The sequence below is a fragment of the Lipotes vexillifer genome, unplaced genomic scaffold, assembly GCF_000442215.2.
Source record: "Lipotes vexillifer unplaced genomic scaffold, Lipotes_vexillifer_v1.1 scaffold299, whole genome shotgun sequence".
Lineage (NCBI taxonomy): Eukaryota > Metazoa > Chordata > Mammalia > Artiodactyla > Lipotidae > Lipotes > Lipotes vexillifer.
In genome coordinates this window covers 720,644-747,562 of record NW_006784347.1, presented here as the reverse complement: position 1 = coordinate 747,562, position 26,919 = coordinate 720,644, and the positions used below count along the sequence as shown (strand labels likewise).

Genomic DNA, 26,919 nt, shown 5'->3' with positions numbered 1-26,919 from the left:
CAGGCGGACGCCCAACCACTGCGCCACCAGGGAAGCCCCATAATTTTTTTTTTAAAAAGCCTGTCTCTTATCCTTCCTCCCTCTGAAGGTCTCCTCCCTCTATTTTCTCTGCCCCCATGCATGCCCTGCCCCAATCTTACATGGAAAAGGAGCTTACAAGTTGCTTTCTCATCTTAGACTCACTTGAGTCTCAATAAAAAGTTATATGCTGGGTAAAACAGGCATTGGGGGAAAGAAGAAACAAACATTTTTTGTGTACCTACTAAGTTAGAAGGGTTAAGTAACTTGCCCAAAGTCAAATAGCTAATATATGGAAGAGTCAAGATTCAAACTCAGATCTTCTGACTTCAAGTCCCCACACCTTCCACTTTCTTCCATTGTCCTGCCCACACTTTCCTCCACATCCGTCTCTTCCCACCCCAATTCCCCTGTGAGCTACTCTTCTGCAGGATCCCTACCTGGCCGTAGCCGGAGTGCAATCCTCTGGGGACTGACTTGAGTGATCTGGGAGCTGTCTCCAGAGCCCTTGTCACTGAGGGGCCTGGCCTCCAGGATTCTGGCCTCGCTGATGGGGAACTCGATGGACTCCAGGGCACAGTCATCCTTCAGCAGATTCTCCTTCAGGTTACAGCGGGGCGAGCCCGGAGGCAGAGCCTGTAAGACGAGAGGAAGCCCTGTGATCAGAGCTACGGTGGTTCTCTGCTTCCTGCAGGCTCTGCCACATCCCAGCAGCCTAGAGCTTACCCAGCACTTTTGAGCTAAACCAACATAAATGAACTCATGTGGTCCTTCCTAAGATAGCCCCTAGGCCTGTTGTACAGAAGGGGGAGACTAAGGCATCAGAAAGGTTGGGTGAGTGCCTGCTCATGGATGGCTAAGTAGGAAGAGGAACAGTACAATAAGAGGCCTGTCGGACCAGTGTTTTTCAAACTGTAAAATGCAACCCACCTGTGGGTCTCAAAAATCAATGTAGTAGGTCTCAACCACCAATTTATTAAAATGCAACATAACAGAATAGAAAGTATCAAAGTATGTAAGTGGTAAAAGTAAATATTGTTTTGGGAAAGTTTTATTTATTTATTTTTTAAGTTTTTAAGTTTAAATCTTTTTTAAGCTTCTTTTTTTTAATATTTAGTTTTTATTTATTTTATTCATTTATTTTGGCTGCGCCAGGTCTTAGTTGCGGCACAAGGGATCTTCATTGCGGCAGGCGGGCTTCTTAGTTGCAACATGCGGGATCTAGTTCCCCCACCATGGATCAAACCCCGGGCCCCCTGCGTTGGGAGCATGGAGTCTTACCCACTGGACCACCAGGGAAGTCCCAGGAAAGGTTTATATGTTGGGGAGTAGGGTATAATATGTATAATAAATAATGATACACAATGTATGTCTTTCTGTAGGTCAAGGTCAAAAGAGTTTGGAAGGCACTGTGTTAAAACACTGGCTGGGGTGTGAGATCCACGAGGGCAGGGACTACGTGTGTCTCATTTCCCCTCTATTCCCAGCACACAACGCGAGACTGACGACTAAGTGATGGGGGGAGGATATGGGGAAGCAGCAGAGAGTAGAGGCTAAGAGCACAGGTTGGCTGAGACTATATCTCAGCATTGCCTCTTACTAGCTGGTTACTAGGGCGAGTCACCTAAACTCTCCAGGCTTCGTTTCCTCATCTATAACATGAAAACAATAATAGCCCCAGCTTCACAGGGATGTTCTGCAAGACCATATAAGACAGTGCGTGTAAAACACATAGCACGGTGCCTGCCATAGGGTAAGTGCTCAATAAATCTTAGCTATTATTGTAAGATGTTCTATAAATAGTTCCTGGATAAATTAATTTTGAATAAAGTGCACAAGCTTAGGCAAATCCCATGATGTCAAGCCGCTGATCAGAGCCTGTCCTATCACTTTCAGCTTCCTCCCTCACCCTGGCCAAATGGCAGACTGAGTGCCCTTCCAAACACCCCGGTGTGTATCCCACAGCCCTCTGGGGCTCGGTGTGTGTTTCCACATGAGTATTGAATGGGGGACATGCTGCATTGGAGTGAACACTAGAAATCAGGAAATGGGTTTGATCAATTGTAGGTCTGCCACTAACCAGCCTGTGACCTCAGATAAGTCATTTCACTCCACTGAGCCTCAGTTCCCTCACCTGTTCACCCCTGTTAAAGAGGTTAGATGACATGGTGTTTTCAGTCCCTTCCTGCTCTGACATTCAGCAAACTTAGCCAGCACCGTGTGGGCGCAAGCCCATAAGGGCTTCTTGCCAGGCTGGGGAAACTGCCTGGAAAGCTAGAAAACCCCTCCTTGGACCTATTTCGAAATATCTAGGCCTTCAATCCCACAATCCCCCGCATCCCTACCCACCCCCTCTCACAACCAGTCCCAGAAGTCAGCTGAATAACCCGTACCAATATCCCAGAACAACTAGTGTTAACATTTATGGAGCACTCACTGCACGTCAGGTACCATGAGAAGCACTTTACATGGATCATTGCAATCCTCCTGATTACAGTTCTGTAATGCTGGAATTATTATTATTTTACAAATTACAAACCTGAGGCTTGGAGGTTTCACAAATGAGGAACCCAATCTTACAAGTAAGAAATCAAAGGTTTGGAGAAATTAAGTATTTTGCCCAAAGCTACAGAGCTAAGAAGTGGCAGAAGTGAGATGCTGACTGGATTGTCTGACTGTAATTATCCTCATAGAACGGTAAGTTGTATTGCATCCTGTGTAGAGTGGGAATCAAGGCAGAGAAGCAGGGATGTAGAAGAAACAGTCCCGGGAAGAGCCACACCTGAGAAAGCACCAGGTAGGGAACAGGATGCAAGATGGGGATATGGGAGGTGTGGGAAGGATAGACAACATTCTGCCGCCTCAGCCCCTCAGGTGACTGGAAGCCATGTTTCTAGGAGAGGGATTGGGCCACAAGGAGACATCCATACTCAAAAACTCAGGACTCTGTAGCTTAAACCCCTCCCGATGCTCGATGCCCGTCTCCCACTCCTGCCCAGCCCTCCTCTGATAGGTGGAAAGGCTTCCCCATGTGGATGGGACCATGAACAACACCAACAGTACTACAGACTGAATGTGTGTCCCCCCAGAATTCATATATTAAACCCTAATCTCCAAAGTGGTGGTATTAGGAGGTGGGGTCTTGGGAGGTGACAGGTCATGAGGTGGAGCCCTCATGAATGGGATTGTGCCCTTATTTTAAAAGAAGGCCCCAGACACCTCCCTGGCCCCTTCCACCATGGGAGGACACGGTGAGGAGATGGCCATCGATGACACTGAATTTGCTGCTACCTTGATCTTGGACTTTCTAGCCTCCAGAACTGTAAGAAATAAATGTTTGTTGCTTAGCCACCCTGTCTGTGGTATTTTTGCTACAGCAGCCTGAACGGACTAAGACAAATGGCATGAGGACCGCCCTAGCCCAGGCAAAATGTGGAAAGAGCTTCCAGAAGCCAGCAGCTTCCTGCTTCCTCTTCACAGGTCTGAGGTAGAGAAACGGCGTCAGCAATGGGAAATGGTACATGAGACTTAATCTTCCTGGTTCAGAAGATCCCAACAGGACATCAGAGCTCCTCAGAGAGATGAAGATGCCCTCCCCTCACCCAGCCAGGTCCCTCTGCCAGGGACAGAATGGCAGAAGGGAGAACTCATGAACACTGAATGTTTTTGTGCCCCAATTCTTGCTGCTTCTGTCCATCTCTCCCAACCCTTCTCTCTCAGGAAGCAGTCTCTTTCTTGCTCAAAAAACTCCCTACTGCATCTCTGATTCCAGGGTCCCACAAAACCCCAGAGAGAAAACCTTCCAAAAAAGGCAATGATTGGATGGACCGAGATGCCCTGAGTTGCTGATCCTTTCCAGGACTAAGACAGATGCTGAAGGGGGAGACCAGGAAACAATGAGAACAGCAAGGCCATCATGTATCTTCAGGCTGCATCGGTGAAGGGAGAGAATATCTTGGAGGGGGTTTCCTGACCTCCATTTCCTACGTGGCAGTGTTTATTAGAAGAAAGTTTGAAGTGCCAAGACTTGCTGACAGTGCTTATGGTTTGTTATGAATTTCCGAAGAAATCTAAACACTAAGAAACAAAAACTGTCTCCTTCCCTCCCTCTCTGGTCGCTGACATCAGGGGTCAGGAACATAACAGGCCGGGTCCTCAGCCACGCTCTCGCTGAGAGCCTGCTGTCCCAGAAGGACACCAAGGCACTGACCTCAACACATCTGGGCCACATTCCTTTGTTAATAACCCAGGCTGAGAAGGTAAAAAGAATGTGTCCAGGTTACTCAGAGAGAAAGCTGGAAGGAGGGGGGGAGGAGTGTTCAAGTTCCAGTTCCCAGTGAAACCAGATGTTACACAAAAAGGGCAAAGATAACCAAGACCCAGGGGAAGAGCCAGAGCACAGCAGTGGGAGGTCCCAACCCACGTGCAGTGTGAGCTGAATTCCCGCCCTCTCCTGGCGGGAATTCAGCTCCTAGTCCCATTCTCCATTAATCCCATTTTAGAAACTGGGAAAGTACAGCATGAATAACTGTCATTATTCTACTTATTTCACAGGGTTGGACAGGGGATAAAACTGTGAATGGGAAATGCTTTCAAAATATAAAAATCTCAACGAAAGTCAAATATACTCAAATCCTTTTGATCTGCTATAAACAAATAAATTCAAATAGCTGACTCTTTTCTACTATTACCATTCTAACTGCTGGTATTATTGCATACTCTTTCTTGGAGGACAAGGAACAATAGGTCATGGTACATTTTTTTCCCCAGAGTGCTAACAAATGCCTCCAAACCAAAAAAATGAACATTGTTCTCTTGACATCTGGTAAGGACAAGAAATCACTTGAACATAGAGAGAGAGAGGTGTGGAGGGGACAGAAAGGAGAGGAAAAGGAAAGCATTTTAGTTTATGGTTATTGATACTCACACCCCACTGTTTACAGAGGGAGGAGCGCTTTTAATATTATGCCTTTTTTTTATGATAACAAATTGGGGCAAAACACTCAAGATGAGAGTTTGCCCTCCAGATTAAGAAAAAAAAAAAATAGGAAGAAAGAAAAAGCAGCAGAGAAGTGAGAATGAAATTATACTAGTGACTAAAAATGAATTAAACAGCGGCCTAAACCTCCCCCCACCAAAAAGGCAGAGAAGAAAATGAGAAGTAAGTCCTATTAGAGTCTTCTTCTTTGTGGGATCCAAACCCTTTCTTTTTGTTTTATCCATGGATGTCAGGCTGAGTGTGAGCAGGTCTACCTTCTGATGTGTACTCGGGACTACAGAAGAATTCCTAGTATTTCTCTCCACATTAGGGCGGCCAAATTTGGTAAATATTTGGGATATACTTATACTAAAAGTATTTGGGATATACTTATACTAAAAGTATTTGTTGTTTGATTCAAATTTAACTGGGGTGTCCTGTATTTTATCTGGCGACCTTAACTCCAGCTCCACCCATCATGACCCCAATGATCAGCCCCTTCAATTAGCAATATTTGCCAAACTTGCTATTGAAAGAACCCATTCTGATGCAATAGGTTCAGGGTCCATCCTGGAAACCCTTATATTTAACAAGCACCCTAGGTGATTCTTACCAGCAGGCAAATTTGGAAGGTTCTAGATCCCAACATGATGCCACCCACCAAGGCCAAGACCACAGGTTGAACCTCTCTGTGAAGCCAGCCTCTCTGCTAGATTCACAGTCCAGAGACAGCACACCACCCCAACCCGTATCAGTATCCAGTCCCCCAAGAACACACCCTATGCAGATGAGCCCAAAACTCTGCACTCATCCACATTGGCTATGTTTTCCTATTACCCAGCCAAGGGCTTGCTATCCACACCCAGAGCTGCTGTCCTCCAGGACCAGGGAAAGCTGAGCCCAACCAGTTGTTTTTCCAGGCACTGCCAACTCTGCCTGTAACAGCCAAGGTAGGAGAGGCAGGAGCAGAGGGCTCTCCAGGGTTGATTATTCAACAAATCACATGCAAAGTGGCCCAGATGGTTCACTTTTGGTTTTTTAAATCAACAGCCAAGACACTTTGAGCAGTTAAACTTGGTCAGTGCAGGGGAAGCCCTCAGGAAAAAAACAGCAGTCCTATTCAAGTTACAGTCGGGGATTCCCACCTCCCATTTCTTCCTGGTTGACAAATGTTAACCCACACTGGTCTCCTCTGCTATCCCTCCTCCCCTCTTAAGAGAGATAATTGTAGTCATTCACTAAGCCCTTGGCCCTCCCGCTTCCCCAGGGTGCTGAGAACTCAGCAAAGGCCAGGAGGATGCTTCACTAACTTCCTGTGTCCCCCCTCCCCCTCCCTAGGTCCTGTCCACTGATTCAATCCAGAGCAATAAATCTGACTTTATCACTCAAAAAAACCAAAACCAAAACAAAACAAAACAAAAAAACACTTTCCTTTTTAAATTCCATCCTCCTAGAAAATATCTTATTGGACCATCTATCTCCTCTCATTAGTTTTCTTTGGTCCTGGATACACCCATCTTCTCTCTGACTCCATCCCCCGTCCCTAGGCTAGTCCTACATTATATTTTGATCCTACCTGGTACCTTTCCCACCCTCCTTCTTCCCTCCTCCCACCTTGGTATGCTCCATGGGAAAAAATTCACCACGGCCATCAATAAATATTCTACACGTATCTCCAAATTCCGGTCACATGACCTAAGGGCTTTGTCTGGTCAGGCCTCAGCATGGCCTCAGCAGGCCAGTTACCTGGCTTGTTCCTATGCAGATCAAGACAGGTGACAGACATTCCAAGAATCCCAGACTCCTCTGAACCACAGTTTCTCCATTTTGCCTTGCTTTGGGTTGAAGAGAGGGGAGTATCTTTTGAGTGATACTAGGACTTCTGCCGTGGCTACCCCTCTGCTCCAACCAGCTACAGGCCACCCAATCCAATGAGGCGCCCTCCCCATCCAGCTCTCCCTTCTTCGAGGATTCAGCTGCAGAATTCCAACTTCCTCGTAAAAGAAGCTTAATAATATCACGATGGTGACCAAGGGAAGGAGCATACGGCAAAAGAGAAGGGAGGAGGCCACATCACACTTGAGCAGCCAGTTCAGCCCAGAGGGGTGGAGAACCTGCGGGGGTGGAGGGGAAGGGTTCACTCAACCGAGCCCCACCCCCAACTCCCAGCCCCAGGGAATATTTCGTTTGCTAAATGAAGTCAATGTGGCCCAGATGTTGGGCAGCTGCCTCTGGAAGCAGTTCTCGTGCTGAACTGCTCAGAGGCCAAAGCAGTGTGCTGGGCTGGCCTCTGTCGTTCTGGCTGTCCTCTCGTTGAGGGATAAACACAGCCTCTCGGCTCCCACCCGCCACCAGCCTTCCAGGGAGGTTGCCTTTTTAGGAAACTCAGCAGATTGGGAAGAGAAGCGGAGAGAATGAGGGCCTGAGTTAGAGCAGTCACGGAGCTGCAGAGGGCAGGGACAGAGAGGGCGCCTCAGGTGGCTGACACGCAGCCAGGCCAGGAGCTCAGGTAACCACCTGCCAGGGACCAGGCCCATGACTCAGCCCCAGACTCTGCGATCACTGGACCTTCTCCAGCCACACTCACCCCCCAGCTCTTGCCAGCTCCAAATTCCCATCCCAGCTACAAACACAGCCATTCCCTCAGACACACTCATTCCCTAGGGCCCCAGACACAACAAATCCTCTGCCTAGACACAGCTAACCCTTTCCTGTCACCCTCCCAGCCTCACCAAATTGGCCCGGCTCTTTCTTTCATTGACACCTTCCCAAGAGAAGGAAGGAAGGAGAGGAAGAGGAGAAAGAAAGAGGAAAATGTAAAGCCATGGGGTTCCAGTCATCAGACAGGAAAAGGGAAGAGAAAAGATCCTCTGTCTAAACAGCCCCCCACACAAGCGCAAGATCCCTCTCTTACTTGCCTTTTAAAAATTCTGGAATGTTCATAAGCCAGCATCCCCTTTGTACCTATAACCCTCTCATGCCTCCCTTTTTGAGACCTGAGGCCCTGCTTCTCGGGGGTGTTGCACCCCAACAAAAATCAAGCAAAGTGTGGCAAAGGATGGCAATGGCTACAGAGAGGCCAGCAGGCCTAACCACTCTGCCTAAGGCCGGGGCCACGCGATACACTCTGGATGGCATTCCCAGCAACAGCCCATGACAGCTCCCTTCGACACCCATCAACGGGAAGGCTTCTCCCTAGTTTTGCTCAGAAGGGACAAGGGGCTTGTATACTTAGGAGGAAGGAGATATCCCCATGGGTCTGTCTCTACACAAAAGCAGCTAAGTCTGGGGAAGAAATAAAGTCAGATATCTGCTCCTTACCTCATCTGAGCACCAGGCACACATGGGACTCACAGCCAGACATTGCTGGCAGGAGCTCACGCCTCGTGTGGCACAGATGTTGGGCCCTGTAACAGAGAGACAGAGGCATTAGTATCTCATATGACATGACAAAGTACCTGGTCTGCCCCCATCCTTTCCCAGCTTTCCCAAATGCCCAGGTTTACAGCTCTCAGATGCACACAAATGCACCTTAACCATCCCATAGACATTTACCAATCACAGGCTGTTTGATAAGGGAGAAGGAGAATGAGGAAGGTCAGGAGAAACTCATCACAGCTCTCAACTGATGAGGTCACTGTGATGGCAAGTGATGGAGCAAGTGTCAGATCATAAATGCTGGGAAGGCTTTAATTAACAACTGATTTGACACCTACATTGTACAAATGAAAATCTCAGGCCCAGAGCCATGGCAACGTACCCTCTCTCCAATTATTCTAGTGACTTAGTCACAGCCGCTACACAGGGAATTCAGAGCCCGGATGCACTAACATTAACACACAGTCTAAATATGGGGGTGGGGGGTGATCGCCATGGCAGTGTCCTACTGGCCTGCCAGGGGAAAGCAAATCTTCTGAAGCTTCCCAATACATATATCTTGGGATCCAAGTATATAGAATGCTTTAGGGAAAACCGCAGAAATATTAGAAAAAGTTGACTGATATAAGCTGGAAGAACATGGAATTTTGGAGTTGGAAGACCTGTATTTGAATTCTGAATGCTCTTCTTACTAGGTGTCATGACCTTGGTCAAGTTAGTTAACCTCCACGAAGTGATGACATCTGTCTCATAGGATGTGTGCAAAGAAGTCAGTGAGGTAAAGGAGAGGCCCTGGGTACACTACAAAATGCCACTCAAGTGTGAACAGTCTTCATACTGTCAAAGGACAGAGAAAAAGCTGCAGGGAGGAGCAGAGACAACCAGAGGCATGAAAAGAGCCTTGAGAAGCCCAACCAGGAAGCAAACCCCAGACATTTGCCTGGACAGAAGCCCCCATCCTCCCTCCTTCCCCCAGCTTAGCCTTCCTGGCCTCAGTCAGGTAAACCTCCAGTGCCCCAGGAAGGCCTTTTGCAGTACAGTCAGCCCTCCATATCCGTGGGTTCTACATCTGCAGATTCAAACAACCATGAGTTGGAAATATTCAGGAAAAAAATTCCAGAAAGTTCGAAAAAGCAAAAGTTGAATTTGCCATGTGCCAGCAACTATTTACATAACATTTACGTTGGATTTACAACTATTTACATAGCATTCACATTGTATTGTAAGTAATCTAGAGATGATTTATAGAATACAGGAGGATGTGCAAAGGTTATATGCAAACACTAAACTATTTCTATAAGGGACTTGAGCATCCTTGGATTTTGGTCATCAGGGGAGCCTGGAATCAATCTCCCACAGGTCCCGAGGGACGACGTGCAAAGAGCAGAATGAGGGAGACCCATTCCTACTATGACCCAATTATCTTGACAATTACTTTATCCAATTTTCTAAAGTGGTCCCTTGCCCCCGGTTTGTAAGACCAGCAAATATATTTGCGGGAAATCAACCTCATCACTGGGATGTTTTCCCAGTGTCCCTGAAACTTCTTACGGCGCTGTCTCAGTCCCTTTTATAACAGCGTGGCTGAACTCCCTTTCAACATCTGGGGAAAAAAACAAACAAACAAAAAAAACACCCAGCAAATGCGTGTGTACACACATACACAAAATATTGTTAAGAAAAATTATCCAAAATGTGGAAATAGGCAAAGGGAGTACTGGGTGTCCTTTCAAGGTAATGCAAAGGGTTGACTAGTAGACCCACCATGCTTAGGGATTATCTGATTTTCCAGGGATGTGTACCTTTGTTTGACTTCTATCTTATGATTCTGTAAGAATAGAGGTTGACCTGCAGAAAACCAACAACAATGGAGAGCAACGTATATGATTCTTATCCAACAGCAACGTAAATGATTTCTGTCCGGTAGAAAAGGTAACCAACCCCCAAAGGTTAAGGTTTATTGCCTTGTAGAACATTAACCAATTTTGAATCTGTTAGGTAACTGATTTCAGCATTCCTTTGACTGACCGACTATAACTCCCTTACTTGAATTCTCTTTTGAACTAGTCAACATCTTATTGGTTCCCTCATTAAGTTGGATGAAATCTTTGACACATGTTCATTTTATAGTTGTAAGAGAATCATACTTTTAACTCTTTGAAAATTGCACTTTAACAGTATCCATCTCAGGGCAGAGTGACCTAACAGAAAAGGTACACACACAGTCAGTAGACTGTGGTCCTAACTGAGTCACCCACTAATAATACAGCCTTGGATGAGTCATTTAATTCCTCTCAGCCTCAGTTTCTTCACTCCAATATTCCCAACTTATAATTATTTATGTATCTGCCTTAATAGCACTGCCACTCAATAGATTTTAAGCCTCTTGAGGCCTGTCCTGCCCAGCCCAGCCTCAGTCCTTGCTCAAAGGAGATGCTCAATAAATATATATTAGAGCAAATTGAGAGGTATTGGACTAGATCAGTTTTGTTTTGTTTTTTAAGCAACTGAGCTCATTTCTCCAAATTATGCGTAGTATTCCAATATAAAACAGGCGAATGGGTTGAAACTGTTCCTTGGGCAATTTAAATTTTCATTGTTCTCCACAAAACACTAGATTATATGTGGAATCCTTGAAGCGCCTTCTGGAAGCCCCACATTTCCTTAGAGCCCTGAGTCTGTCTAACTTCAAAGACCTTTCCCAGGACTTCCCTGGTGGCACAGTGCTTAAGAATCCACCTGCCAGGGTTTCCCTGGTGGCGCAGTGTTTGAGAGTCTGCCTGCCAATGCAGTGGACACGGGTTCGTGCCCCGGTCCGGGAAGATCCCACATGCTAAAAAAAAAATCCACCTGCCAATGCACAAGACATGGGTTTGATCCCTGGTCCGGGAAGATCCCACACGCTGCGGAGCAACTAAGCCCACGTGCCACAACTACTGAAGCCCGCGCACCTAGAGCCCGTGTTCTGCAACAAGAGAATCCACTGCATTGAGAAGCCTGCGCACCACAACGAAGAGTAGCCCCTGCTCGCCACAACTAGAGAAAGCCCGGGCGCAGCAACAAAGACCCAATGCAGCCAAAAATAAATAAATAAATTTATTTTTAAAAAGGCCTTTCCCAACCCTAAAATTCTGCAAGTGATATGCTACTGTGAGCACCTGAGTAACCTCTGGGGCTCCAGCCTCTGACTGACTCCAACCTAAGCGTGGTGATACAAGGACCGTGAGGTGGAAATTACGGCAGTGGTTCCAGACCTGGCCCTAAGGCACCAAGGCCACCTCTGGGCTGGGGTGGCCCTCAGCCATGTACTGTCTCTAATGGAAGAAAAGTAGCCAATCTTCCCAGAGCTGCCAGATTCAGAATGCCTGAATGTTCAGAACCAGCAATGCATCCAGAAGGCCTCTCCCTACATGGGCTGCCTGGCCGTCTGTTAGCTCACAACTGCTCTTTTCTCAGCCAGATGGGAACTCAGCCCCCTTTTACTGCCTTATTGGAAGAGTTTTGAGAGAAGCATAGCCTGCACTATTTTAGGCATCCCTTTTTGAAGTTTCCATGAGAATCTACATCCATGGGAGTACTTCTGGACATAAGTGACATGGATTTTCGGTAGGGAGAGGAGACGCACAAGATCGCGGGAAGCATCAGAAGAGAGAAGCGGGCCGTGGGAGGTGTGGGCACTGTCTTATTATTTTTTGAAAACTTTTCCCAGTCTATCCATTTAGCCATCCATTCATTCTCAAATTAGCATTTCCCCATGAGTCCTTGACTCATAGCCACAAAAGAAAGCCTTATCAGATGTGAAATAAACAACAGCAGGCTCCTCCCCGCAGTGAACTGGCAGTCCCTGACCCCAGAGGATGATATGAGCTGCTGGGACTTGCTCTTTAGGAAGTCATGGCTGGGGAGTCACGGTTACCCAGCTCCCCTTACCTCTCCTTTTAAATGAATCACAGGTTGATTTCATGAGAATCAATGATTTCCCCACCACCACCCGCTTCCTGGGATGCCCCCCAGCAAGACCTGAGACCAAGGGCAGGTTCCCCAGAATGCAGTGGCTGAAAGCGACTGACTCATCAGAAGTCTCTGCGCCTGGGCCATGCTGATTCAATGAGCCGTTGCTCCGAGGACACCCCTCCCCCAAAACATGTGGAAGGAGTTTGGGCCTCTGTTTCCAGTCATTCATAAGGCCTATGTTCCTGCTCAGCCTCGGAGGCCCAGACTCGGCTCTGCTGGAGAATCAAGGATCTTCATCAGAACTTTGTCACTGAAACAAATTAACAACCCCTAGCACCCATTTTCTTGGACAGCTTAGCCACAGCAAGGCAACAGGAGGACTGGCCCTGGTCCTCCCAGTGTAGTTATAAAGCAACCAATCCCTGTCACACTCTGAGCACAACAGCTGGCAAGACAGAAAGTTCTCAATAAAGGCTGCTGCTGCTATGGTTGCTATTGTTTTTATTGTTGCTGTTTTTATCCTGAGGCCCAAGCAGTTGAAGGCAGGGGATCAAAAGTGACCGCCTTTTGATGGAGGGGTGGGAGAGGGAGGGTGGGAGGGAGGGAGATGCAAGAGGGAAGAGATATGGGAACATGTGTATATGTATAACTGATGCACTTTGTTATAAAGCAGAAACTAACACACCATTGTAAAGCAATTATATCCCAATAAAGATGTTAAAAAATATATATATAATCTAGGAGGGATGGCCAAGAAGAGAAGGCCAATTAGAAAACATAGACAAGACCAGCAAAGAACTCTCCCTGGAAAGTAAAGTAGAAGGCTGTGGTTTGACACATCAGCCCAATTCACAGAACCAGAAGAGAGACAAAGGGTGGGGAAAATGGAGGGAAAAAAGGGAACAAGGAAGGAAGTTGGAACCAGTGGAAGTCATAATGCGTCAATGAGAGCTATTTTGAGGATATGCTGTCCAATTAGACAGGATGTCAGAACACAGGAACGGGCCACCCTAGTGAGGCCAGGGGACTCCAGGAGAGGGCTCAGTCAGAGGGAGAGGTGTTCAGTGGAAGGGAGGACTGTCCATACCACAAACACCATGGGCATCTCTCTTACTATCTGCAGGGAGGAGTTCTGGCCTGGGTCTCCAGCCCCACCACTGACCTTTGACTAGTGACTTCTCAAATAGGTCCATGGGGACACTGGGTGACTCAGGCAGTGCCTGATCTTCCATTGCAGTCACCTGGCTGGGTGAGTCATCCAAGAACAAAACATAGGCTAACGGTGCTATGAATGCAACAAGTGGTTTCTCTAGAACAATTTGTTAAGAAAGTTTATCTTATTTTTGTTCTTTCATTTACATGCAGCAGCAGCTCAGTAATCCAAGGAAGGGGAAGAAGACAGGAAGGTGGGATTCAAGGTAACACATACCTCTGTGCTCTGAGCAGAAAGCTTCAGTAAGCATCTCCCAAAGCAGTAGGGAGTCCAAACTACCGTACAGGAGGCATGCTGACTTCAGGGATTTTCAAATGTTTAAAAAAAAAAAGCGCATCAGAGCCAATTAAATATGGTACTTAACATCAGAAGCCGTTTGTGTACAACTTGCCTCGACCAATACTAAAATGTGTTATGGGTTGAATTGTGTCCCCCAGAAAGATATGCTGAAGTCCTAACCCCCAGTACCTACAACTATGACCTTATTTGGAAATAGGGTCTTTGCAGATGTAATCAAGATGGGGTCATTAGGGTGGGTGCTAAACCAACATGACTGATGTCCTCATAAGAGGAAAACACCACGTGAAGACAGACAACGAGAACGTTGCCGTATAAAGACAGAGGCAGAGATTGGAGTGATGCAGCTGGAAGCCAAGGAACGCCAAGAGTTGCCAGCTACCACCAGAAGCTAGGAAGATATGAGGAAGGAGTCCATCCAGCATCTCAGAGGGAGCATGGCCCTGCTGACACCCTGATTTCAGATTTCTAGCTTCCAGAGAGAATCAATTTCTGTTGTTTTAAGCCACCCAGTTACAGCAGCCCCAAGAAGCTAATAATACAAAATGGATTTGCATTTCCATAGCATATATGACATGATTTTGAGAAACACTGCTCTGAAATACTCTGTGTGATTGAAAAAAGCCAGCCTAACCATTTTGTAATGGTTAACCCACCTATGGATAATGGAAAAGTGTTTACTTTTCTTTTATACTTTTCTACTAACATGTATCAATGGTGTTGGCATTCATTCATCCACTCACTTACTCAACAAATATTCACTGAGTACCTACCTGTGTCTGGCACTCTGCTAAGCACTGGAGACACAGTGATGAAACAAACAACCCCCTTACTCTTGTGGAGCTTAGAGTTTAGTGAAAATCAAACATGCTCAACAGAAAGCCAAAACGTACACAACGAAAAAGTACAATTTCAAAAACTGGCAAAGGCACTAAGAAAATAAAGTAGGACAAAGCATTGGTAAGGGGAGGGTGGCTCCTTTACAGAAAGGCCTCTCAGAGTGACATTTCAAAATGATATGAAGGAGTGAGTCATGGGAAGATCTAGGGGACGAGTATTCTAGAAAGAACCCACAGCAGCTAGAAGGTCCTCAGCCTCTTAAAAAAACAGCAGGAAGAGAGAGGGAAGAGGAGAGAGATAGAGAGGCAGTTGGAAACGCAGTCAGAGACCATAATACTGGGAAGCAGTAGCCATGGTAGGGAGTGTGACTGTCATTCTCCATGTGGTGAGAAGCCGCTGGTGGGCTGTGAGCAGAGGTGAGCAGAAGATCATCCTGGCCACGAAAGGAGGGCAGACAGTAGGGGAACAAGACCAGAAGGAGACCAATTAGGAAGCATTACAACCATCCAGGCAGCAGATGGCAGGGGGCTGGATTTGGATGGTAGTGGTATCCATGGCATGGTTAGACCCTAGATGTTCTCTGAGGACTTGCTGATCCACTGGCATGAGCGACATGACTGAAAGACAGGAAGGATTTCTCCCTGAGCAAGTGGATCCCCTTGGACAAAGTTCAAATGTACTGACCACTGGCCATGCCTTTTCACTGACCTTTCTTCAGCCAGTAGGCCCTGCCCTTGTAAGCGAAGCCAGAACATGTCTTGTTATCATCTCCAACTGGGATAATTAAGTCTCCATGTTTTATGCTAAACACTGCATAAAAAGGACAGAGTCCTGTCTTCTGTGTAGTTATTATCTAAAATTAACACCCAGCCCCTGGAAAACACCCTGAGGGCAGGGGGAGTAAAACGATGAACAGTGTAACAGTGGATGTGGTGGGGGAAGCATGGTGGTGGGACAGCAGACAGGAGACCTCAGGTCTAAAACCACTTTTACAGCTCCATTGGCTGTGTGACCTCAGGCATGTCCCTTCATCTCTCTGGTGCTCTCTCTAAGGTCCAGTGACTCTTTGAGTCCCTGTCACATCCCTATTCAAGAACTTATAATTGTTCCCTCCTATTTAACAGGTGCAAGCCAGCCACATCAGCCAAGCACTGAAGACCTTCCTTTCCCCCATGCTCCCAAATATGGGCGGAATACTTACCTCACGAGTTGTTAGGATTAAATGAGATAACATAGATGAAAGAACCACGGATAGCATAGTGGATGCTCAGTAAATGCTGGTTTCCTTCCTACTTACCTTCATGCAAATCACTTCCTGCACTAGGAATGCCCATCCCTGCCACACCCCTACCCGCCTCAGGGTCAGATGAGAGAGGGTCCTTGGTCTCTACAGGATACAGTGAAGAATCACTGGCCAGGAGACAGGAGCCCCCAGGGCTAGACCCCACCAACGCCACTAAACTAGTTGTGTTATCTTGGGCAAGTCACTTCACCTCTCAGGACCTCCCTTTGTGCGTCTCTGTAAAACAAACGGTATTAGATTAGATGATTTTCAAGCTGCTGCCAGCCCTGGAAGTATATATATTCCAAACAGAAAGCATCAACAAGCTGACTAATACTCTAGGAAGCCTAACATCCCAGGGCCCAAGAACCCTCAAATATTGCACACATGTCCATTTCTTCCTAACGGCCTAACTAATATTTGATTCAAATGTTGCATCTCAAGTTCTGGAAAATTTTATCAGCACAGGCCCCACCTCCCATCTGACTCATTCAGTATAGAAAAGAGGCAAGCCCATACCAAGCTCTGTTTGAGGCCCAGCCCAGCAGCACCCTTTTGGTGACCTCCTTGGCATTCAACTGTCCAATTCTGCTACTTTTCCTCCTGCGGCTCGTATATTGTGGGTATAAACAGCAGGCGGTGGTGCTGTCACCAGCCCTTGCTTCCAGCCTGTCTTGGTAGGAAGGCAAATTGGTCCCACCATTTTGGAGGACAATTTGGAAAACCTATTAAAATTAAAATTTAAAATATTCGTGTCCTTTGACCCAGCAGCTTTCGTTTAAGAAATTCAGCCTGCAGAAACACTTGAACAAAGGTGCATAATAATGAACAAGGATGTCCCCTGCCGCTTTATCTGTAGTAGCAGATAATTGGGGGTGATCCCAATGTCTACCAACAGGGAATTGGTTAAGAAAATTCAGGTATATCCATATAGCAATATGCCTTCTGGCTAGAGTTACAGCTCTTGGCATAAATAGTAATGGAAGGCCATGCACTGATATAAAGAGATGCCCACGGTATATTATTAAGTGACAATGATCCTATTGTGGATGATTCTGCTTGAGAAAGAACAATAATGATAAATCATTATATATGGTGACATATACATAGGAAAAAATTTCTGGAGTAACTGTCAACAGTGGTTATCTTTAAGTATAAGACTACAAGGGGCTTGTACTTTCTACATTATTCTATTTCTGTACTGCTTGACTTTTTTTTTTTTTCCAGCCATGCCATGCAGCTTGTGGCATCTTAGTTCCCTGACCAGGGATTGAACCTTGGCCACTGCAGTGAAAGCACTGAGTCCTAACCACTGGATGGCCAGGGAATGTCCTTGATTTTTTTTTTCCCCACAAAAAGTTGAATTCGTTTTATAAGCTAAAAAAAAAATTAAAGCTAATTTTAAATGTCTTCTCTTCTATCTCAGTCTCTACATTTGCATTCATTTAAATGTAGGCTCCCCAGGGCATGCCAGGCTCTCTACAAGCAAGCACCTTCAGCACCAAAACCCAGTAACCTCTTGGAATCCCAAAGCTCAAGGGGAACTCCAGAAGAAACTTGGTCCAGCCCACTCCCACAGCCTTCAGGAATCTCCCAGGAGAGTGTGGTCTATTCTCAATTTGTAGGAGTCCCAGAATGGAGGCACCACACTCCCTCCTCTTCCACCTTCCCAAAGAGTTGGTCAAACCTGCCCCTTGCAGGTGGCTCCAGCCCAGGTTGAACCTGGAGGAGTTTATCACGTGCAGTGGCTAAAGCAGGGGTTTGGAATCAACAGCGGTTCTCACAGACCTGGGTTCCCTCTATCCAAGAATCCCATCACCAAGCAGATTTAGGGTTGACGACAGGGACTTTCAAAGTGGCTGCTGAATGTGCCTTTTGCCAAACTTCTGGAGCTTTCTTCCAGGGCGAAGTTTTTCAAGCTTGTTTTTAACCACAGACCTCCCTTTTTTCTCCCCCAAAGAAATCCTTATACGGACTTCCACACTATTTTTTTTTTTTTTTAACATCTTTATTGGGGTATAATTGCTTTACAATGGTGTGTTAGTTTCTGCTTTATAACAGAGTGAGTCAGTTATACATATATATATGTTCCCATATCTCTTCCCTCTTTGTCTTTAAGAGGAATCAGAGGTTGTTGGGAAGGTTGTTAAAACCCAAATTTGCAACTGGAATGCTTGCTGAAAGCACCTGGTTACCTCAGCAGTCAATATAAATTACAGAGGCTTTCGTCCTTATCCCCTCCTGGGGCACGTGGAGCACAGCCCTAAGGGAACTCCTATTACTCTTTTTTCCAGTGCTCCAGGAGACGTGCACATCTGTTGTTGACACATGTGGAACCTCAGCTCTCCCACCACCTCTCACACTGTTGATGTGATCATGATATTTTCAAACCTAAGGAAGGACCTCCAGGCAGAAGGAAGACACACCTGACACAATTAAAACCAAAACAGTTGGCACACTGGGATACAGATGAGGAATTTACTGCCTTTCTCTGTACACTCCGAGCTGCTGGATGTTAGTGAAGGGTTAAGCTAAGGACAAAATTAAAGAATTGTATCTGTTTTCTTATTACATGAAGAGGTTGCATCACTTGGTTTTTCCTTAAAATCTCTGACCATAAAATTGTGACCCTTTCCTAATTTACCTGGGCTACTTCAAGTTTACTTTGGGGAACTCCTTTCCACAGACAGATTGACATTGCCTTTTAGGATCTTGCAATGCATGCTGGTTAAGAATCTTAGCCTGGGAACCACCCGGACCTGGGTCTGATACTTGACTCACCGCCTACTTACTAGCTGGGTGACCTCAGGCAAGTAGCTTCCCCTCGGCAAGCCCATCTCCTTATCTGTAAAGCAGGTAGGACACCCCACTGCCAGCCTGGGAGTATTCTTGTGAGGATTCAGAGAGACCTTGGTATCAAGTCTTCCTCTCGGTGACCGACGCATAGTTAAGTACTCAATAGTTTCTTTGTTTTTACCATTGTAATTGTTTTACAAAAGAGAGTCGAACAGATAAAATGCACAAGCTGACCTGTAACATAATTGAAAAACTTAAGGCAATGCACATGTATTTTGGCAGTTTAGAATGTGATAACTGGACAAACGTTTCTTCCTTGTTGAGTGCTCAGCAAAGTCTGCATACTGTGCTATTAGAAATGCCTGTTATAAGGGGAACAGACCTCCACCAGGTTCATAGTATCATTTGAATTTGAAGGCATTCCTTTCTCACAAAAGGAATTGCCATTTGAAAGGACAAGTCCCTATGAGGAGTAGAACAGACAGCAGAAGGTCTTGGCTTTTAGCTGCCTGAGCCATCTCAAATAATTCATCCAGTCTTCTTGACCTCTGCTTCAACCTCTCTGTCCAGGAAAGCAACAGGTATATTGCATGCAAGGAGGTTACTGATTCCTTCAAGTTTGATTTTGGGGTCAGATAGAACTAGCTTCAAATTCTAGCTGCACAGCATGCAAGCTGTGTGGCTAATGATTTTGAGCCCTAGTTTATGCCTCTGGGAGGAGATTAATGGGGTACCTTCCTGATAGGTTTGCTGGGAGGATTAAAAGAGAGCAAATTGCCCAAGCTTTGCAAATGGCAGCTAATAAAATAATGAAAACTTTTTGCTTTCAGAACTCTATCTTAAATTGAGGACTCCAAAGAGCTTCTGTGACTATTATTAATTTTTAATTAAAAGTAAGTTAAAATTTATTTTATTACTATGAGAAACAAAATGAGAAACTTTAAAAATATTTGTGTATTAATTTAAAAATCACAGCAAACTCTTAATATGCTAACATAAAAATACATTTTTAATAAAAAGTAACTTTTTTTAAAAAAAGGAACAAAAGAGAAGACTTCATTAGTTTTTTTTTTTCAAGTCCCTTTAATGTCTTAGTAGGAAGGAGTGGAATTCTCATATCTGCTTCCACTAAAATCTGTTGCAGTATCACACATTACTTAGCTTCTGGAAAACTCCACTTTACACCCTAGATGGAATGAAAGCAGAGAAAAGCAAATAATACCTTGGCATTATAAAAATAGTTTTGACCTCATGGACTCCCTGAAAGGGACTCAGGGACCCCCCACTCTTTGAAAACAACCGACTTGGGACAACTGTCTTTCAAACTCTCAAACTGTAGATGATCCAAAGGCTTATGTAGAAAAAGAATGTTACAATGCATAAGAGAAAGAGAAACATCAAGGCCAAGAATATAGAATATCTGAGTCCCACTGAAGAATTTACTTTTAGAAATAAGCTTGTACTCAAGTACGGGGCAGGAGAACAGCAGGAGCCCGAACATATTTACAGAATCAGGCAAGTATCAGGCAAATATATTCTCCAAACAGACTGGACAAACTTGTGATGCCAGTAATCCAGACATCACAGATCACTGCTTCTATGTCTCTTTCTCCGTTCTCCACCACTCCACACCAGCACTGCAGGAAAATACCCATTTGCTCTCTGGATTATCGAATGTTGTAGTTATACCCCACCAGGGCATGGTGACTCAAACCCAGAAAAACTCATGGGTTTTTCAAACACACAGACCTGGGTTCAAAGGCTCGAATTGCCACTTAAGAGCTATGTAGTCTTGGAAAAGTTACTTAAATTTACTGAATCTCATGTATATGATGGGGATTGTGATGGACTAAAAATGACCATATTCTCTGCAACTCCTCCCATCAAAAGTGTGGAATGCAATGGAATACTACTCAGCCATAAAAAAGAAACCTTACCATTTGCAATAACATGGATGAATCTAGAGGGCATTATACTAAATAAGTCAGACAAAGACAAATACCACATGTGATCTCACTTATATGCAGAATCTAAAAAACTAAACAAAATGAAAACAGACTCATAGATACAGAGAATAAATGGATGGCTGCCAGAGGGGAGGGTGGGTGAAATAGCTGAAGAGGATTAAGAGGTATAAACCTCCAGTTATAAAATAAATAAGCCTGAGGATGGAATGTATAGCACAATAATGGTCAATAATACTGTCATAACTTTGTATGTGGACAGATGGTTACTAGATTTCTCGTGTGATCATTTCATAATGTATGCAAGTCAAATCTCTATGTAGTACACATGAAACTAACATAATATTGTATGTCCACTATCTTTCAATAAGATTTTTTTTAATTAATTAAATTTATTTAACACACATAGAGCTAATTCAAGTAATCTCCTTCTTGAGTGAGCTTTGGAGTTTTTGTCTTCAAGGAATTTGCCCATTTCAAGAAAGTAATCAAATTTTTTAGCAAAGTTGTTTATTATATTCTCTTAATCCTTCTAATGATGTAGATCTCTAGTGATATTTTTTCACTCCTTACACATAATGTATATATTCTACCTTTTTTTTGAATTTTTGAATTTTATTTATTTTTTTATACAGCAAATTCTTATTACTTATTCATTTTATACATATTAGTGTATATACGTCAGTCCCAATCTCCCAATTCATCAATAATGAATCTTTCAATAAGATTTTTTGAAAGTTGAAGTCTATTTTCTCATGTCTTGAATTGGGCTGGCGCTGAGTCTGCATCACTCTATGTGGTCGAAGCGGCAATACTTAACTTTTGAGCATGGTTTCAAGAGGCCCTGCAGCTTCCACACTTACCCTGTGGAACCCTGAGGCCCCCGTGCTGTGATGAAAGATTCCATGGAGGAAGAGGGCCAGCCATCTCTGGTGAGGCCCCAGACATCTTATCCCATCCAGCCTCAGCCAAGCAGCCATATGGAGAGTTCCGGTGAAAACAGCAGAACCACCACCCATTCAGCCCACAGAACTGTGAGAAATGATCATTCTGTTTTAGGCTACTAAATAGATGGGTAGTTTCTAGGGTGACCAATTTGTCCCAGTTTGCCTGGGACTTGCCCACTTTTAGCTGCCAGTCCCACATCCCAAGAAACCCCTCAGCCCTAGTTGGTCACCTATTTGTAGCACAATTGCAAATACCTTACACAGGAATAAGAGCGTTCAACTCAGTGTTTGAGAGAATTAAGTGAAATGATGAGGTAAAGGCAAAATATAGACAGAGCCCATAAAATGAAAGGTTTTGTTTTTCTTTTCAATTTATAAAATAACTTTATAATAATTTATAATTACTCTATCTTTAATAAAATAATATTTCCATAGCTAATTAAAATTTGATCTTTTATCTTTGTCTATAACTGAACTTCTCATTCAGGGCCCTAATTGCTTTTTTTCTTTTTTTAAATTAGTTTATTTATTTTTGGCTGCGTTGGGTCTTCGTTGCTGATGGTTGTTAGTATTTGCCTTATGTATTGAGGTGCTCCTATGTTGGGGGCATAAGTATTTACAATTGTTATATCTTCTTCTTGGATCGATCCCTTAATCATTATGTAGTGTCCTTCTTTGTCTCTTCTGATAGTCCTTATTTTAAAGTCTATTTTGTCTGATATGAGAATTGCTACTCCAGCTTTCTTTTGGTTTCCATTTGCATGGAATATCTTTTTCCATCCCCTTACTTTCAGTCTGTATGTGTCTCTAGGTCTGAAGTGGGTCTCTTGTAGACAGCATATATATGGGTCTTGTTTTTGTATCCATTCAGCCAATCTGTGTCTTTTGGTGGGAGCATTTAGTCCATTTACATTTAAGGTAATTATCGATATGTATGTTCCTATTCCCATTTTCTAAATTGTTTTGGGTTCGTTATTATAGGACTTTTCCTTCTCTTGTGTTTTTGTCTAGAGCAGTTCCTTTAGCATTTGTTGTAAAGCTGGTTTGGTGGTGCTGAACTCTCTCAGCTTTTGCTTGTCTGTAAAGGTTTTAATTTCTCCATCAAATCTGAATGAGATCCTTGCTGGGTAGAGTAATCTTGGTTGCAGGTTTTTCTCCTTCATCACTTTCAGTATGTCCTGCCACTCCCTTCTGGCTTGTAGAGTTTCTGCTGAGAGATCAGCTGTTAACCTTATGGGGATTCCCTTGTGTGTTATTTGTTGTTTTTCCCTTGCTGCTTTTAATATGCTTTCTTTGTATTTAGTTTTTGACAGTTTGATTAATATGTGTCTTGGCGTATTTCTCCTTGAATTTATCCTGTATGGGACTCTCTGTGCTTCCTGGACTTGATTAACGATTTCCTTTCCCATATTAGGGAAGTTTTCAACTATAATCTCTTCAAATATTTTCTCAGTCCCTTTCTTTTTCTCTTCTTCTTCTGGAACCCCTATAATTCGAATGTTGGTGCGTTTAATGTTGTCCCAGAGGTCTCTGAGACTGTCCTCAGTTCTTTTCATTCTTTTTTCTTTATTCTGCTCTGCAGTAGTTATTTCCACTATTTTATCTTCCAGGTCACTTATCCGTTCTTCTGCCTCATTTATTCTGCTATTGATCCCATCTAGAGTATTTTTCATTTCATTTATTGTGTTGTTCATCATTGTCTGTTTCATCTTTATTTCTTCTAGGTCCTTGTTAACTGCTTCTTGCATTTTGTCCATTCTATTTCCAAGATTTTGGATCATCTTTACTATCATTATTCTGAACTCTTTTTCAGGTAGACTGCCTATTTCCTCTTCATTTGTTAGGTCTGGTGGGTTTTTATCTTGCTCCTTCATCTGCTGTGTGTTTTTCTGTCTTCTCATTTTGCTTATCTTACTGTGATTGGGTTCACCTTTTTGCAGGCTGCAAGTTCGTAGCTCCCGTTGTTTTTGATGTCTGTCTCCAGTGGCTAAGGTTGGTTCAGTGGGTTGTGTAGGCTTCCTGGTGGAGGGGACTAGTGGCTGTGTTGTGGTGTATGAGGCTAGATCTTGTCTCTCTAGTGGGCAGGTCCACGTCTGGTGGTGTGTTTTGGGGTGTCTGTGGACTTATTATGATTTTAGGCAGCCTCTCTGCTAGTGGGTGGGGTTGTGTTCCTGTTTTGCTATATGGTTGGCATAGGTTGTCCAGTACTGTAGCTTGCTGGTCGTTGAGTGAAGCTGGGTGCTGGTGTTGAGATGGAGATCTCTGGGAGATTTTCGCCGTTTGATATTATATGGGGCTGGGAGGTCTCTTCTTGACGAGTGTTCTGAAGTTGGCTCTCCCACCTCAGAGGCAGAGTCCTGACTCCTGGCTGGAGCAGCAAGAGCCTTTCATCCACTCGGAATTTTCCGGTATTCCCTCAGTTCTGGCACATCACCATTTCTCTTGTGTTTCTTATTTTCAGGGCCAACTCGAGAGGCTTGTGTGCTCACCCGCCAGGGAGGGCAGGGCTGGGAGGTGAGGCTCGGCTTCAGTCGGAGCGCCGGGTGAGGACTGGGGTTGGCGGCGTGAACACAGCCTGCAGGGGGTTAGTGCGCCACGGCTGGCCGGGAGGGAGTCCGGGGAAAAGTCTGGACCTGCCGAAGAGGCAAGAGACTTTTTCTTCCCTCTTTGTTTCCTGGTGCGCGAGGAGAGGGGATTCAGAGCGCCGCTTAAAGGAGCTCCAGAGACGGGCATGAGACGCTAAGGCTGTTGCTGCCGCCACCAAGAAGCCTGTGTGCGAGCACAGGTCACTGTAAACACCCCCCTTCTGGGGAGCCTGTGCAGCCCACCACTGCCAGGGGCCCGGGATCCAGGAACAACTCGACTTCCACACTATTAATCAGCTAAAGGAAAAACTTCTCCAGCTGGTGGTGGGGAAGGGCAAGAGCAAACCAACGTCTCTCCCTTTAACACATTCACCCATTTGCAGCCCTTGAGACCCCAAGAGCCTGAGGCCCAGAGGTAAGATGACTTGTTCAAAATCACCCAGCAAATTGACAGAAAAGCCTGTAGAGCCATGAATTGCATATTGGTTTCTCAATTCCAGACCCACAGTTCTTTTCATCCTGAGGGGTTTTTCTCTATATGAACAAAAAAAGTGGCTTTTGTTAAGTTGAAAAAATGTAACACAAGTTTAGGTAAAAGAATAGACATACACATGAGAATTATTACATATATACATACCAATGAGAATTATTACATATACATATTACATATGCAAGTTTAGGTAAAGGAATACACATACCCATGAGAATTATTACATACATTATTACATAATGCAAAAATTCTTGCATTATTACATATGCAAGAATTATTACATATGCAAGATTTTACAAAAAATATGAATAGAACACACCATCTAATTAATAGTGAACATTAGGGGAGAAAAGAATTAGAGGGGAACCAGCCATTTACTCTCCAACATGTGGCTTTCATATAATGAGCATATATCACCTCATTCACCCTGTGAATGTTTAAATAGCTTTACTAACTGAACTAAGAAATGCTGGCAGGGAGGAAGAGAAGTCTTTTTGTGGGAACATGAAAGAAAACCAGAAAGGAAGACTTAAGGTGGGTTGTTTTTTTCAGAGATGCTACCCCAAATTTTAAAAGGTAGAATAGCCCCAGTTTACTTAGCTTCTAGCTCCAAAGATTGTGACATACCATATTTGACCACATTTGCTTTTAGAACCACGGATAATAAAAGTGCTGGCTGCAAATGCATCTATCCAATTTCAAAATTTAGAAATTGAAAGCTGGATCTGGGTTTAACAGATATAGCCCCCTGCTTTCAGGGTAACTGTCTCAGAACCTGAGGAAGACAGAGTAGCCTGGGATAACCTCTTAGTATTCTGATATACGCAACAACATGGATGAGTCTCGAACACATTATGCTAAGTGAAAAAAGCCAGACTTGGGCTTCCCTGGTGGCTCAGTGGTTGAGAGTCCGCCTGCCGATGCAGGGGACGCGGGTTCGTGCCCCGGTCCGGGAAGATCCCACATGCCGCGGAGAGGCTGGGCCCGTGAGCCATGGCCGCTGGGCCTGCGCGTCCGGAGCCTGTGCTCCGCAACGGGAGAGGCCACAACAGTGAGAGGCCCGCGTACCGCACACACACACACACAAAAGCCAGACTTGAAAGGCTACACACTGTATGATTTCATTGATATGACATTCTGTAAAAGGAAGAACTGTAGGGACAGGAAACAGATCTGCCAGGAAATAAAGGTGGGGAAAGGAAATTGTTGACAAGGAGCTCAAGACAACTCTTCAGGGTGATGGAAATATTCTGTATCTTGATTATGCTGATGGTTACTTGACTGTGAGCATTTATCAAAATTCATAGAACTGTACACCTAAAAAGGATGAATTTCACAGTACATAAATTATACCTAAATTAACTATAAAGACAAGAATGTTCCTGGCGATACTGTGTGCATGCATAGAAAGGCAGATTTTATAAATTTTTGCTGCAGAGTCCCCCATTTAAATAAACACCAGCAGTTCACACAGGGAGAACAGGCAGTGTCATTTCTCTGCTTCCACCTGCACTTCCACTTGTGACCTGAGCTCCATCAGCCACAATGACTGTCCCACTCAGAAAGGGCCAGGGGTCAGGAGAAGAGAGAAGAGGCGATGGCGTGAAGCAGCAGGCCAGCTCTGTGGGCAGCAGAGGCGGGTGGGTCAAGCCAAATGGTTGATCCCTGAAGCCGCTCAGTCATTCCCCCAGTTAATTATCTGTCTGCTGATTCATGAGTTGTGGTTCCTGTGGGCATGTTTCCTGGCTATCCCTGCCAACAGGGGCAGAAGGAGTCTTAGGGCTGGGAGGGGATGATAACCAGAGATCCTGAGTGGGGTGGGGAGTTGTAGAGAGGGAATTTCTACTAGGAAATTCCAGAGTCATATCCAGACTCCCCCTCGTCACTGTTGCCTCCTTGCCCCAATTATGCTGTGCCCAGGAGACCTCAGCCACTCACACTCCCAATTTTGAAGGTGGTAAAGAAGAATGCTGCCCTCCTGTGTATATTCTCCCAGGAGGTGGGGGGAAAAGCAAACACTTCACAGAGGATCCCCTGAGTTTCCAGCACCCTCAGAGCAGAGGTCTAAATGGTGCAAAAGTATAGAGGTCCAAATGCCCAAAGAACTCATGGTCTTGGCTGTATTCTAATATCCTCGAGAATGCCCAGATGGAGCACTTGAGGATCGTCTATGAATG

The 26,919-nt window shown here is 44.8% G+C and overlaps 1 protein-coding gene across 2 annotated transcripts in view; it reads right to left on the bottom strand.

Moving 5' to 3' along the window:
- Nucleotides 1–26,919, bottom strand: part of ITGB3 (integrin subunit beta 3) — a 57,839-nt gene that overhangs the window by 27,183 nt on the left and 3,737 nt on the right. The window contains exons 2-3 of one of the 2 annotated variants that reach the window (XM_007456740.1): nt 8,318–8,403; nt 459–654 (exon numbers count right to left, since the gene is read on the bottom strand). In XM_007456740.1, coding sequence (XP_007456802.1) covers nt 459–654; nt 8,318–8,403 — 282 coding nt within the window. Of the gene's footprint in view, nt 1–458; nt 655–8,317; nt 8,411–26,919 lie in introns of those variants that run through there. The other variant, XM_007456741.1, reaches the window with a different exon arrangement.